The sequence below is a fragment of the Triticum aestivum genome, chromosome 4D (genome assembly GCF_018294505.1).
Source record: "Triticum aestivum cultivar Chinese Spring chromosome 4D, IWGSC CS RefSeq v2.1, whole genome shotgun sequence".
In the NCBI taxonomy this organism is placed as follows: domain Eukaryota; kingdom Viridiplantae; phylum Streptophyta; class Magnoliopsida; order Poales; family Poaceae; genus Triticum; species Triticum aestivum.
The window spans coordinates 312,159,263-312,173,802 of record NC_057805.1 but is presented as its reverse complement, the minus strand read 5'-3'; the positions used below and the strand labels follow the sequence as shown (position 1 = coordinate 312,173,802).

Below are 14,540 nucleotides of genomic sequence, written 5' to 3'. Positions count from 1 at the left end.
TGTGTCATCATCTTGGTGGTCCACTACCTCATCCACGCCAGTGATATTTCACTTCATCAACTGCCTGGATTCCAATCGACTCAAGGTACAACAAGTTTCATGAGATCATGGTGGTGTGAGTCTCTCAAGTGTTCTACAACAACATTGGCCGTGAGGGACCTAGTGCCTTCTACCTGCTACAATCAAGGGCATTTTCAAGAAGCGAGGGGTACCATCACCATTGCTGTCGTCTTCGTGCAAGGCTCTGTCAACCATGAGTACTACTTTCTCAGCTTCGACCACGACTGTGCTGAAAATGACTACTTCCTGGACACCTTCGGCGGGGCTCCCATCGGCCGCAACTACCGTTCCTACTTCGTTGAAGTCCTCTCTGGCTTCGATCGTGACGACAACCAAGTCAAGCATCATCAAGTGCAATGGGATCCGGGCGGTTCTAGATGGTGTCGGCTGGGGTCAAGCCGAAGTCAAGAAGGGAGGGATGTCAGGAGCCCTCCCCTGGCAGGTACCTGGGCTTGCCCCTGGACCGGTACATGGGTCTGGCCCATCGAGAGATCATCGAGCGCCGCAGACTACAAGTACCAGGGAGAAGGCAACGCTCTGCTCATCCAGTGGATCACGGACGGCTCGGCGGCGGCTACCTTCCTCTCTTCCCCCTACCTCCAGTTCTTCCCTGTTCTTCCCCAATTCGCTTGTAACCTCTGGTTGTAATTGCTACCCTGTATCAAACCTTCCTGAGAGAGAGATTACTAGCAAGACTACAGCTAGTCCCTTACAAAGGAGCACATGGAACTTTCATATTAGCACAGTTCGCTGCATTCCTACACTGCTAGTGCGTGCTATACTGGTAGTCTGGTGGTACTCGCACTTGCATACAGCACTACTACAGTACATCTCTAATCCTCTCCTACTGCTCTGCAACGACCAAAGGGAGCAATACATCACAGGCCAGACGCAACGGCGCCTTCATCTTGCTGCATGATGTTTATACAGAGCATAGAGCTTCAATTTCGACCCAAGTCACCTACTTCTTGTCGTACATGACGTTCCACGAGTCCAGCGTCGGGAAGCACGGCTGCTCCGCCGCCGCCGCCGGAAGGGCGTACGCGGCGACTTGGGCCGCGGCCGCCGCAGGGTCTGACGGCAGCAAGTGATCAAAGTCGAAGGGCGACAGGAGGACACCGAGGCTGGCGTCGGCGTCGACCTGCGGGTCGGCCTCGGCGCCCGTGACGTGGTGCACCATGAGACGGAAGGTGGCCGCGTCGGTGCTTATGTACGTGGTGGGCACGCGCTTGGACGGCCGCGGCCGCCGCTTCCCAGCGCGGCCGCCCGCGGGTCCCAGCCTGCAACGCGCGGACGGTGCCGCCGGGGGAAGCATCGCCACCGGGCCGCAGGAGGAGGGCGAGGCCGTCGTGGCTGCCGCGCTGCAGGCGCCGAGATCGGCGACGGTGGACGGCTCCGGGACGGAGGAGGAACCGGCCGAGAGGGAGAAGTGGAGCGCGCGCGCGATGGCCGCGTCCGCAAAGGACCGGGAGAGCATCGCAGGCGGCGTAAAGCAGGAGAGGGCGTCCATACTTGAGTGAGTTCCTTCCTGCAACGCAGGAGCCTGAGATGCACGAGCCGGAGAATAGGGTTGGCTAGCTGGTGATGCGAATGGAAATGGGAATGGCTGAGGAGGCAGTTGCCGTTATAAAAGGAGGCGGCTGGGCTGGCACGCCCACGGGAAAACGCGTAGGGTTGCCTTGGATTCGGGTGGATGGGCGATGGTGTGGGGCGTGGAGGTGTCGGCGCGTGGGCACGAGGGGGGGGGGGGGGGGGGGGGGAGCGCGCCGGTCTTGCCCCGCGACATGGCAAATTTGACAATTTTAATCTCGAAACGAAATCAATTTACAGAATGAACTGCCCGTAAAACTATTTCACACCCCTGACCTTTTGTGTAGCGCCCGCCACGCCGGCGCCACACCCTACGGTGCAGCGCCTAGCTCTGGGGCGTTGCACCTCTGTCCATCGTGGCAGCCCATGGGCCCGCACCCAGCAGTGCAACGCCTCCGAGCTAGGCGCACATTGACTTAGATGCAACCGCGCCAGCCCTCTCCTCCCCCACCCACCCCATTGCCAGTTACAGAACAAACAGGGCGGCGGCCCTCTCCACTCCCCCTCTCAATCCCCTCTCCCAAATCCTTCCGATCCGACGATTTGGTCCGTGTATTTCTTCACCAATCCATCGTAGAAGGTACTCTCCTCCGATCCCCTTCTTTCTATCCATAGAAAATATGATATTTTGAAGATTTGGGGAACCCTTGTTTGAATCTTGCATGTATTAGATTTGGGGAACTTTTGTTTGAATCTTGCATATATTAGATTTGGGGAACCCTTGTTAGATTAGAATGTGGTTTGGATAGATAGGTTGACATGTTATTTATATAGTTTGGATACATAGATTGACATGTTATTTCTATGGAAAAGTTATTTGTATGAAGTAGGCCTAGTTTAGTTTATTTGTACTGAAATTATACTCGTATTGAGAAAAATGCTTTGGATACATATGCTTTGAATCTTGCATGTAGTAGGCCTACTTTAGTTTTTTTGAATTGAAAAGATAATCGTGTTGACAAGAATGCTTTGTTGAAATTGTTAGGATGGTTTGGCTTCTCGATGATCATTGGGACAAACAACACCGGTCGTACGCTATGTCGGTGCAGCAGCGGGTAATACTGAAAGTGGCCGGTGTTATGAATTTCGTATTTTTTTCAAACACAAATGCCCCATATGTAATGTTATGATTTGTTTGTTTGTAGGAGCTTGCACCTCTGAAGCTTCGGTCTCACGGGATCAGCCTTGGAGGGATGCGCTATGATGAGCGGTACACACCGTATGTAAGGGAGGCAGGACTTCTCCCTTTCATTCAGTTGGTCCGCCGGTCGACGCCACCCAACAATGCTGCAGCACTCACCGCGCTTATTGATCATTGGAGGCCGGAGACACACACTTTCCATCTTCGGACCGGGGAGATGACCGTGACGCTGCAGGATATTGCTATGATCACCGGTCTTCCTATCGATGGCAATCCTTTATGTATGAACACCGATTCTGATGGGTGGCGCGCGCAGATGCAAGCCCTTATCGGTATGGTTCCTCCGGAGCCTCGGGAACCAGAAGCAGAAGATAAGAAGAAGGAAAGAGTCGCAGCGGGCGCTACTTTCACGTGGATATCATCGAACTTCTGTCATTGCCCTGATGATGCTAATGAGGACATGGTGAAGACATATGCTCGTGTCTACATGTGGTACGTGATATCCAGGACAATGTTTGCTGATGGCACAGGCAAGAATGCTCCATGGATGTGGCTGAAGGCGTTGACCGTCTTCGATAGCAAATGGAGTTGGGGTTCGGCGACACTGGCTTACTTGTATCGACAGGTATGAAGTTGTTTCCTTTTCACTTCATTGATACATTATCAATGCGCTCTTGCGGCAAATTTGACCATGTTCTCTTTTATGTGCAGTTGGACGAAGCCTGTTGTAGGCACACTGGAGGTATTGGTGGTTGTCTGCTCGCACTTTCCATATGGAGCTGGGAGCGTTTGCCGGTTGGACGACCGAAGACCGTGAAGTACGAGGATTGGGACGATAAAGACGACCCACTACGGCTCCCCACTTGGGCTTACAAGTGGGATGTGTTAAATGAGACGACGGATGATCCCTCGGTAATGTACAAGTTGTACAAGAGCGAGCTGGACGCGATCACGCCTGAGCAGGTGAACCGACATTGCATAAGTGATTATCATGCTTGTATCGTAACTCGATATCAATTTTGCATTCAATCCCATTTTGCAGGTGGAATGGGAGCCGTATGGAAAAGGAGAGAGTTTTGGTAACCCTATAGAGTTCAGGCTGAATCCGATGTGCATTAGGGATAGGGATCTCTGGCATATGCGGTGCCCACTGATATGCAACTGGGCGGTTGAGCTTCACCTGCCACATCGGGTGTTCCGCCAGTTTGGTTTGTTCCAGCCACACCCGCCGGAGTGGGAGGACACGGACAAGTTGCTACACGCGTAAGATATAATTAACCTTGAGCACTTAGCAGCTTCTCGACGGTTTCGATGATGCTAATATTCTGTTTCTAACTTGCAGGTTGGATAGGAAAAAGCAGCGGAAGATCAAGGATTGGGCCAAGCATCACAGGAAGTATGTCGTGCAGTTCGCTCTTAGTGTGGAGCAAGCAAGGGCTGGAAAACGAGCCCAGCTTCGTGAGCACTGCCCGATCGCGTTCAACAACTATCTCACATGGTTTCTTGCAAGTACCCGCGTGGAGGTATGCCAGCCGGCGTATGCTGAGGAGATTCTGGAAGAACCCACCGTTTTTGATGAGGTAGCCCAGCACCAGTACAACGCATTAGTCAGGAAAGGCAACTCAGTGATCCCTTCAGCTCCAATGATGAACTTTGTGGTTAGCCCTTTTTGCTTTTCCATTCGCACTATTCACATCTTCGCTTGCCTAACACTTTGATACCGTTTCTGTTCATAGCGTGCCCAGATCAAGAAAGCAGCTGATGAGACCGAGACTATTCTGGAAACAACCCCGGCTGGCAAAAGCGATGGGGAAGGTGCACTTCGAGCATTCATTAAGGTTCACATCTCCTTCAAACTAGCACTTAACATTTGTTGGTACGTTCCATGTCTCATTCACTTGTACATGTTGCAGCGCCAGGGCCAAAAGTTAAGGCGGCTATCAAACCTTTTCGGTTGTCGTGACCCCGAGTATGTATCACCAGAACGGTCTAGGTCGGCGACACCATCAGATCCCGCTTCGGGGCAGAGCCATGGTGAACCTTTCGAGGATGAGGATGTGGGTGTGGTCACCCAAGAGGTATGTCATGACGATATATATCCATTTGTTGATGCATTGCTAACTATATCCTCACACACGGTCTTTCCATATCTTTTGTTGATGCATAGGTTGCTGATGATATGACCTTGGGGACGTACCAGGCTCGGTCTGCATACGAGTTGAAGCCTAGGAAGGGAATCAACAAGTACACACCTGAAGACTTCACCCAAAGAGGCCAAAGAGGCAAAAGGACGGTCGGCACCTCGCGGATGGCGGCTTTGGATGACTATTTGGATGACGATGTCGGAACCGGAGCCGGAGCCGGAGCCGGAGCGGGTTCCTCTTCCTAGGAAGGTGAAGAAGATAAGCGTCAAGAGGGGGGAGGAGCCAGCAAGTGTGGAAAGCACTAGTCATCGTCATTTTTTTATAATGTTGAACTTAGAGTGGAATTTGTTATGTCGTTGAACTTGGAGTGGTCGTACCTGTAATGTGGAATTTGTTATGTCGTTGAACTTGGCGTGGTGGTAGCTCTATGTTAAACTTGAACTTATTGTGATGGTCCTTTCTAAGAAATGATGTCTGTGGTGAACCCTTTTTGAACCTTAATGTTTCTTATACGAATTGTTGAACTGTGGCTGAAAATGACCCAGTAGAGGGGGGGAGGAGGCACAGAAGGTAGGCCTCCAGTTTGAGGCAAAAAATTTGCTAAGTGTTTGTGCAGCGCCTAGCTCGGGGGCGCCACACTATACGGTGCAACGCCTAGCTCGCAGGCGCTGCACTGTATAGTATGGCGCCTCCAAGCTAGGCGCTGCACAGGTTTGTAACTTGCCATACCTTTTGTTGCTGTCTGGATAGCTACAGACCCGTGCAGCGCCTAGCTTGGAGGCGCCACACTCTACAGTGCAACGCCTAGCTCACAGGCGCTGCACTGTACAGTGTGGCGCCTCCAAGCTAGGCGCTGCACAGGTCTGTAGCTATCTAGAGAACCACAGAAGGTAGGCCTCCAGTTTGAGGCAAAAAATTTGCCAAGTGTTTGTGTAGCGCATAGCCTGCGGGCGCCGCACTCTACAGTGCAACGCCTAGCTCGCAGGCGCTGCACTGTACAGTGTGGCGCCTCCGAGCTAGGCGCTGCACAGGTCTGTAACTTGCCATACCTTCTGTTGCTCTCTGGATAGCTACAGACCTGTGCAGCGCCTAGCTTGGAGGCGCCACACTCTACAGTGCAGCGCCTGCGAGCTAGGCATTGCACTGTAGAGTGTGGCGCCTCCAGGCTAGACGCTGCACAGGTCTGTAGCTATCCAGAGAGCAACAGAAGGTAGGCCTCCAGTTTGAGGCAAAAAATTCGCTAAGTGTTTGTGCAGCGCCTAGCTTGGAGGCGCCGCACTCTACAGTGCAACGCCTAGCTCGCAGGCGCTGCACTATACAGTGTGGCGCCTCCAAGCTAGGCGCTGCACAGGTCTGTAGCTATGCAGACACAACAGAAGGTAGGCCTACAGTTTGAGGCACTTGGACTTGGACTTAGTGAATTTTTTAGCTATCCAGAGAGCCACAGCAGCTAGGCGCCACACGGTAGATTGCAGTGCCCAGATGCTAGGCGTTGCACTTTGACTTAGTGAATTTTTTAGCATATGCAAACATAGTAAGTAACAACTGTAGATTGCAGCGCCCAGATGTGAAGTAGGATTGATACGTAGCAAGCAAACAACTGTGAAAAGAACATATGCACGAAGGACTTCACGACACATAGTAGTTCATAACACATAGTACTTCACGACACATAGTAGTTCTTACAACCAAATCGAGGAGGAGACATAGTAGTTCACCGCACATAGTAGTTCTTACAACCAAATCGAGGAGGAGACATAGTAGTTCACGGCACATAGTAGTTCACAACCAAATCGAAGAGGAGACATAGTAGTTCACAACCAAATCGAAGAGGATGACATAGCTCTATTGCGTAGAGCAAGGCCCCTTTCCCTTCTTCTTCTTCCTCTCTTCTTCCTCTTCCTCCTCCCTTTTTCTTATGAGGTGAGCCTCCTTAACCACCCTCTCCATGAATATCTGATTGTCCCTCTCTTCTTTTTCAGCTGCAATTGCCCAAAGCTTCATGGTTCTTTCTTCAAAATCCTGTTGACGCTTCTTCTGTGCCTCCTCAACTTTCCTCATCAACGCTTGCTCCCTAGCGCGCATCGCATTTGCCGCAGTCTGTTTTCGCTTCCTCTCCTTCTCAAGCTCCTCTTCCTTCTTCTTCTTTAGCTTGGCTGCATCCTCCTCTCTAAGCTTCTTCGCAGCCTTCTCCCACCATCCCGCCATCTCATCTTCGCCATCCTCCTTCATCGTTGGTTTGTTGGGTTGGGAAGCCGCCATACCTACAATGAGTGAAACATAATGGTTAGTAAGGACAATAAGAACAAATGGAAGCACATATGAAAAAGAAGAACATATGAAAAAACAAGAACATATGATACATTATAGTTAGTGAGGAACATACGGAAACGGTCCATCTAGGTATCCAAACATTCCTCTATAACGAACTTGCGCTTGTCCATCACCACGGCCAAGTCCACCACCAAGGCCAAGACCATCACCAAGGCCGAGACCATCACCACGGCCATTACCACCACGTCGAGCTCTACCACCACCACGGCCTAGACCACCACCACCACCTCTACCACCACCACGGCCTCTTGTAAGTCCAAGTTGCCGACCTCTTTGTTGCCTAGATCCTCTTTGGCTAACACTTGGTTGGCTAGGCACTTGTTGGCTACCACTTGGTTGCCTTGGCACTTGTTGGCTACCACTAGGTTGGCTACCACTTGGTTGGCTTGGCACTTGTTGGCTACCACTAGGTTGGCTACCACTAGGTTGGCTACCACTAGGTTGGCTTGGCACTTGTTGGCTACCACTAGGTTGGCTACCACTAGGTTGGCTTGGCACTTGTTGGCTACCACTAGGTTGGCTTGGCACTTGTTGGCTACCACTAGGTTGGCTACCACTAGGTTGGCTACCTTATGTAGCTCCTTGTTGGCTTGTGCTTGCATCATTTTTCTTGGACCTTTTCCTTGGTTTCGTACATTTTCTTTTGTTGTGGCCATGACCTTTGCACTCCCCACAACGGGAGCTCTCACGAGGCTCTTGGAATTGGTCGTTGCCTGCTTCGCGGCGCCCACCATGGCCCCATCCGTCCATGTCGCCTCTAAGACGCTTTGTCTTACGTCTACCCCGTTTAACAACCTTCAACTCCGGATCCGGCCATAGTTGAACTCCATGATACTCCGGCCATTGTGATTGGTCAAAGTATGGGTGAAAGCGGGGAGCCCATGTTTTCTTGACCGTCATGATTGAGAACTCCGACTCCCTCACGGTGCGTGGGTGATTGATGTCCACATTCCTAACGCGACCGGCGGCATACAAATGTGAGCATGGGAGATGAAGCAACAATGGCCTCCCGCAAGTGCAATCACATTGTGTTAACGACACCTTGAAAGCCCGACCTCCATGTTGCCGGCCATCGTTTGTGGTTCCTCCTGGCTCTTTCACTTCGTACTTCCACTCTTCGTTGTCATATAATATAGCTTCTTCTGAGTCCGCCTTCCGTGATTGAAATACCAACCATTCATCAACTTTGGGTGGGAACTTGTACTTGTACTTCCGTGGGTTCTCACCCGCTATCTGTGCATCGGTTTCCATCGAGTACTTTACAAAGTACGCATTCATCTTGTCAAATGTGTATTGAACTATTGCCGTCACGGGTAATCCACGTGCACCTTTGAGCACCCTATTGAAGCATTCGGCCATATTGCTTGTCATTTGACCGTATCTCCGGCCATCTTCATCAAAAGCACGTGCCCACTTGTTCCGGTATTGAATGTGCCTATTGAGAAAATCTTGACCCCCGGGATCAAGTTTTTTGTGTGCGAGCAATTTGTTGTACAAAGTGGCGAAGCGCTTATCGGAGAAAGCGAGACAACAATCTTGAAGATCATCGGCCAACTCCTTAAGGCCACATGCCCTATAGAAGTTCGAACAAAAGTGCCTCATGCACCATCGATGGTGCAACGGAGCATGCCCGGGAATGTCAATCTCCACGGCGTTAAGAATTCCTTGATTCCGATCCGATATGACACAAATTTCCCTTTGAGCGGGTAACACCTTCGTCCTCAAAAGATGCAGAAACCACTCCCAGTTGTCATTGTTTTCCACCTCAACCAAAGCAAATGCCAATGGCAACACCCGGTTATTGGCATCACTTGCTATCGCAACCAACAAGGTGCCCTTGTATTGTCCGGTCAAGAACGTGCCATCAATTGCGATGACCGGCCTACAATGTTCGAAAGCCCTCACACATTGCTCGAACGCCCAAAAAGCACGGCCAAATACTCTGACTTTCCTTCCTTCATGAACCGTTGTTTGGTGCCCATGAGGCTCGACCACATGAACCATGCCCGGGTTTGTCGCGGCCATGGCTAACAACAACCTAGGGATTCGGTTGTATGCTTCCTCCCATGTACCATACAACATCTTAAATGCGGCTTGCTTCGCCTTCCATGCCTTGCCGTATTTCACCTTGTAATGAAAGATGGCTTTCACAAGGTCAATGACATGTTGGACGCTCATTGTTGGAAGTGTGGATATTGAGTTGGAGAGCCTGTAAGCGATGAACTCGGACGTGAGTTGTTTGTGGTCTTCGGACACAATCTTGCCATCCACCCTTTTGCCTTGGCACATGTGAGTTGGCACACAACTCACTACATGCCAAGTTGGACCTCCTTTCCATGGTCTTGCACGCACAATCCACGGACAACCGCCACGGCGTCTTGCCACTCCTTGTTGGACCTCCTTTCCACGAGCTCTACCACCACCACGGCCTCTTGTAAGTCCAAGTTGGACCTCCTTTTCATCTTCACATGCACATGCAACCGTGTAGCGCACATTGACGTCCGAGTTCACCACCTTGTGTGGACGATAATGCGTAACCGAGTAGTTGTCGAGCCACATCTTCAAATCCAACAAGCTGTCGAACTTAGAACCTTTAGCAATCCGGTTCTTGTCGTCTACCAAATCACGGTGAGAGCTTGGCCTAACCCCAAGAGGTACACATTGGCCACCATCTACCACGGCTTCATCCGCGAGACTAACATCCTTGAACAATGTAGTCCGATGATCCCGACCAAATACCTTCTCGAAAGCTTCGGCCTCCTTCACCGTGAACCCCTCCGCATCAACTTGTTCATCGGGACCATCGTCATCCGAGTCCGATGCATATGCACGGGAAAAAGGGATGGAATGGTCCATTGTCTCTTGCAAATGATATTTGTCGAGATCACCCACATTGTTGTCATGGAGATCAACTTCATTGTCATCGTCCGCATACTCATCATTGTCCTCTTGCAAAGATTCATCTTGGTTGTTTGTATACGGGCTCAATGTTGGCCTCACTTCTTGGGTCAAAAGAGGTTCAACAATTTCATCTCGCTTCAAGGGTGGGGGGCTACTAGCAACCAAAGGGGAGGGGTTCCGGTTCAAGTCCAAATGCAAACTTGAATCAACCTTCTTCGTTGCAAATAACTCAAGAGCCTTGTCTAGTGATTCGGCCACCGTCTCCTTGTATGCAACCCAACGTTGCTCCGAGTTGACACGCATTGTCTTCCAACGGATGTGCATTCCAAAACCAACATTATGCCTTCCCTCCAACTCAATGATATCACTAGGGTCCATCCAATTCAAATCTTTCCTAACTTGTTGCAAGAGCTCCGCATAGCTAGGACTACTATCAAACACCATGTCAAGCTCATCCGGGTCCGGTTCTTTATTGCCTTTCAAAAAGGCGTCTTTGTCCCCATGATGAACAAACACACATGTTCTTCCCATCCCTATAAGCATTCAAAGAACACAAGGTAACATTGCTTCCATGAGTACTAATCCATGGATTAACACGGAATACAAACCCTAATATATATATGAAACAACAACCCTAACCCTAACCATAACCCTAACCCTAACCATAACCATAACCCTAACCATAACCCTAGCCCTAAACCTAACCCTAGCACCAACATAAGAACACCCATAAGAATAACCCTAGCATACTAACAAAGCCTAATCATAGAAATTGGCTAACAAACATCTCACATCTCCATGCAAATCTCTAGATCCAAACAAAACTAGGGTTTCCCCAAACTAGCAACAAATGAGCAATGGGAGAACTTTACTTGGATCAAAACAAGGGGATCGGAGATTATTACCTTGAGGGAGGGTTTGACTTCGAAATCCACGGACAAATTCTTCAAATTTGCAAGATTTGGAAGAAGATTTGAGAGGGGGAGAGAGTGGGAGAGGGGGCAAAGCTCGGGGAGAGAGTGAGAGAGTGTGTGGTGGGGGGGGGGTGGGGGAGGGGGGCCCAACCAAGTGGCTGGATAAGTCACAGTGCAGCGCCTAGCCGCTAGGCGCTGCACATTACATGTGTAGCGCCTAGAGGCTAGGCGCTGCACATTACATGTGTGCCGCCTAGCATACTGGCGCTGCACTGCTGGGTGCGGGCCCAGGGGCTGCCACGGTGGACAGGAGTGCAACGCCGCCACGCTAGGCGCTGCACAGTAGGGTGTGGCGCCGGCGTGGCGGGCGCTACACAAAAAGGTCAGGGAATTAAAATAGTTTCGCACCCAGTTCATTCTGTGAAATGATTTCGTCGCGAAGTCAAAATTGTCAAATTTGCCCTGCGACATAGCCAAGCTAACCAAACAGGCTGAGGACTGACACGAGTGTGTGGATGCGTGGTGCTTGTGCACGGCATGGCGGCACGGGCTTTCATGTGCTTGCCCTTCGATTGGTGCACGCCGCCGCACCGTACAGCGCCCCCATCTAGAACAGTCAACCCGAGTGGACTACGGCCCAACTGTTGTCTACCGATCAATCGAGGTAGGTGTGTGCGTTTGACCTTGCGACCAGAATCAGGTACAGCTTATTTTCTTCGACACATCTAGAGGGGTAGCAAGTCCAGTCACGAGGATATGCTTACGACTCCCTTTTTCATGGCTAACCAAAGTCTGCTGCATGCTGCTACCTCTTTTATAGTATTAAATAAACTATATAATGATTCGCCACGTGTTGGCTGCAAGAATAACTCGCAATATATTTTAATGAGATTTAATTATAATATGAACATTAATATTTTAATTAACAACATACTAACTAAAACTAAAAATATCTATAATTGTTGTATAATTATAAAATATTTATTCATCGTAATATAATCAAAACATTTGAGCCTTTTGCATACCTTGTTGCATGTTGAAATGGGTCTTTTTATCCCCTGCAAAAAAAGAAGTGGGTCTTCCTATGAAAAATGGTTGCATGATGAGCTGATATTGTTGCATGTGGAGATAAATATATTAATGAGAATCATCTACTTAATTATATTATATATAGGATACTACTGCACACTTTTTCTTTGGGAATATTGATCGGCTTTCAAATGAAAAATGACTTTTCTTCTTGAGAAAATAACATAGATGAACTAGTTGCATGGTCGATGCTCAGTCAGCCATAACAAGTGCGCTGCTCTTGTTGTCATTACAACCATGAAATGCGAGCGCGAAGAGTTCAACAAAAATCTAGAAGTGATCTTTCTTTCTTTTGGACAACTTGTAGTGCGTTTTAATCGCCCTTTCAAGATGCCCAAGCCTTCTTATTACATTTGGTATGCACTTGTGCGTGTCTTTGTCTCCCAACATCGCATCGCATAGTATCGTAAGTACCTAACCTCACTAAGAGCAACTCTAGCACATCATTATACCTACATGATCGCCAAAATAACAGTTATTATGACAATTTTGGCCCCAAAAGGCACTCTACAGGAGTTGTCTCCTGCCCTGCATTGCCATAATTTTTGGAGCGCGCTCTAAAAACGCGTCCATGCGGCTCCATATTTGGCGTCTAGGGTGGCAGGGGGGTCCATCGCCTTCCCTCTCTCGCTATAGCGCCACCTTTCATCGCTTCCTAACATCTCCAATTCTTCGCCTTCAACGACATGGACGATGCCTCGGCCCTCATGTTTGGTTCTGTCGTTTTGAAGTTGGATACCACACCTTCGATGATCGGCCACCGTCACCTAGGCCAACACCTCGTCCACGTTGTCTCGGAAGAACCCGATCTAGAGGTGGTAAAGCCTATGGCGCAACGTGGAGGCGGTGGCCTCCGCCCGTCGATGCCGAAGTGATAGAAGAAGAAAAGGGGGAAATTAGGTGCCTGTGGGCCTCCCCCACCTCGCTTCGTCCCGATGGTGGGAAAAACTAGGGCAACTTCCGAGTCGTCGCCGGATTTGGAACGGCGCTGAGGTAAAAAAAAAAGGCATCATATGCCTTGTATTTGGTTTTTGTTTGAATGAATGCGAGATGACCGTGCAAACTACTGGAAAGCGTGCAATGTTCATGATTTAGCGATGATTGCCAAATTATGACAGTTCTCTGAGATATTTTGCTCGGTTTTATGCGGGGTTAGCCGGATTTCACTTTTTCACTAACGATAATCTATCAAAAACAGGGAAATGTTTTTTCCTTACTTGTTGTGTAAGTTTGTTCACTTTTGGAAGGTATAAAAGTTATATGAGGATGATTGAGGAGGAAATGGACAACATCCCTGTTGTAGAAAACTCCATCAGGTGCATCCAGAAGAGAGGGGAGTGTGTGGTATGAGCAAAGACGCTCGTACCACTAAACCAGCCGCCATCACGTTCCTCCCATTTATACAAGCCACTTTCGTGTCGGCAACCAGAGAAGACGACGAGCAGAACACCTCCAAACCGTAACAGAACGTTGGAAAAGAAATCTGGGGGAGGATTTTACTTAAATCTATTCCGTCTTCCTCTTCATCATGGTCCTTCATCCATTCATCGACAACACCGTCGTAGATGGAGTTTCCAACTTGTAAGCCTGGGGTTTGTAAACTCTATTCATACTTGATCGATATTGAGACAGGTTCAATCATCCATCTTATTGTGGCAAACTATGGTATTATCGAGTTGTTTTCCTTATACATAATGTTTCTATTTGGTTGTTATTCCTCCTTCGTGCATGATTACTTCCCCTAGGTGTGGGGGATTTAATGGATTGGTGAGATTTGTGTGTACCTAATCGGTATGCTGATATTTGTGAGACTATCCCTATGATCAATTATTAGGTTGATTATTTGTTGTAAGTGTAATGCTTGTTCTCTAATATAGGGGCTCATGTAGCGTGATCCGAAGATCTACAAAGGTAACCACCTATTGTTTGGTAACTCTGTGACCTTCAAGTTAGAAGTGTTGGTATCAATGAGGAGCGAAGACAACATGAAGATAACAAGAAGACAGGATGCATAAAGCATTGGTCCGGTCCAATGATCTTAACTGTTGAGTCGACCATGGTATATGGTAACGGAATGCAAGACAATAGATTCAAAAAAAATCTTGTTAGGAGTAGCTTGACTACCAAAGGGTAACTCACCTACATAACGTGGAATACAAGAGGTAAAATCACATGAATAGGTAATTATAAGTTACCGTTGCACTGGCACATCCGATATTCACCATGAACTAAATCTCTTTGCACCTAAATTCCCCATTGTAGGATAACTGTAGTTTATGTTTCGTCTCTACCTTCATGCTCTTTAGTAAAATGTATAGTTTTAGCGATTTTATTTCACCTGTCAATTACTTTTCTTCCACCATAATC

The 14,540-nt window shown here is 48.9% G+C and overlaps 1 protein-coding gene across 1 annotated transcript; it reads right to left on the bottom strand.

Annotated features, from left to right (window-relative positions):
• Positions 1 to 762: 762 nt before the first annotated feature.
• On the bottom strand, positions 763 to 1,703 carry LOC123097625 (uncharacterized). Its single transcript, XM_044519414.1, has one exon. The coding sequence runs from the start codon at positions 1,568 to 1,570 to the stop codon at positions 1,022 to 1,024; it is 549 nt and encodes a 182-aa protein (XP_044375349.1). The 5' UTR covers positions 1,571 to 1,703; the 3' UTR covers positions 763 to 1,021.
• Positions 1,704 to 14,540: the final 12,837 nt, after the last annotated feature.

Coding starts and splice junctions, on each gene's coding strand:
- LOC123097625 (XM_044519414.1), bottom strand. CDS start 1,570: ATGGACGCCCTCTCCTGCTTTACGCCGCCTGCGATGCTCTCCCGGTCC.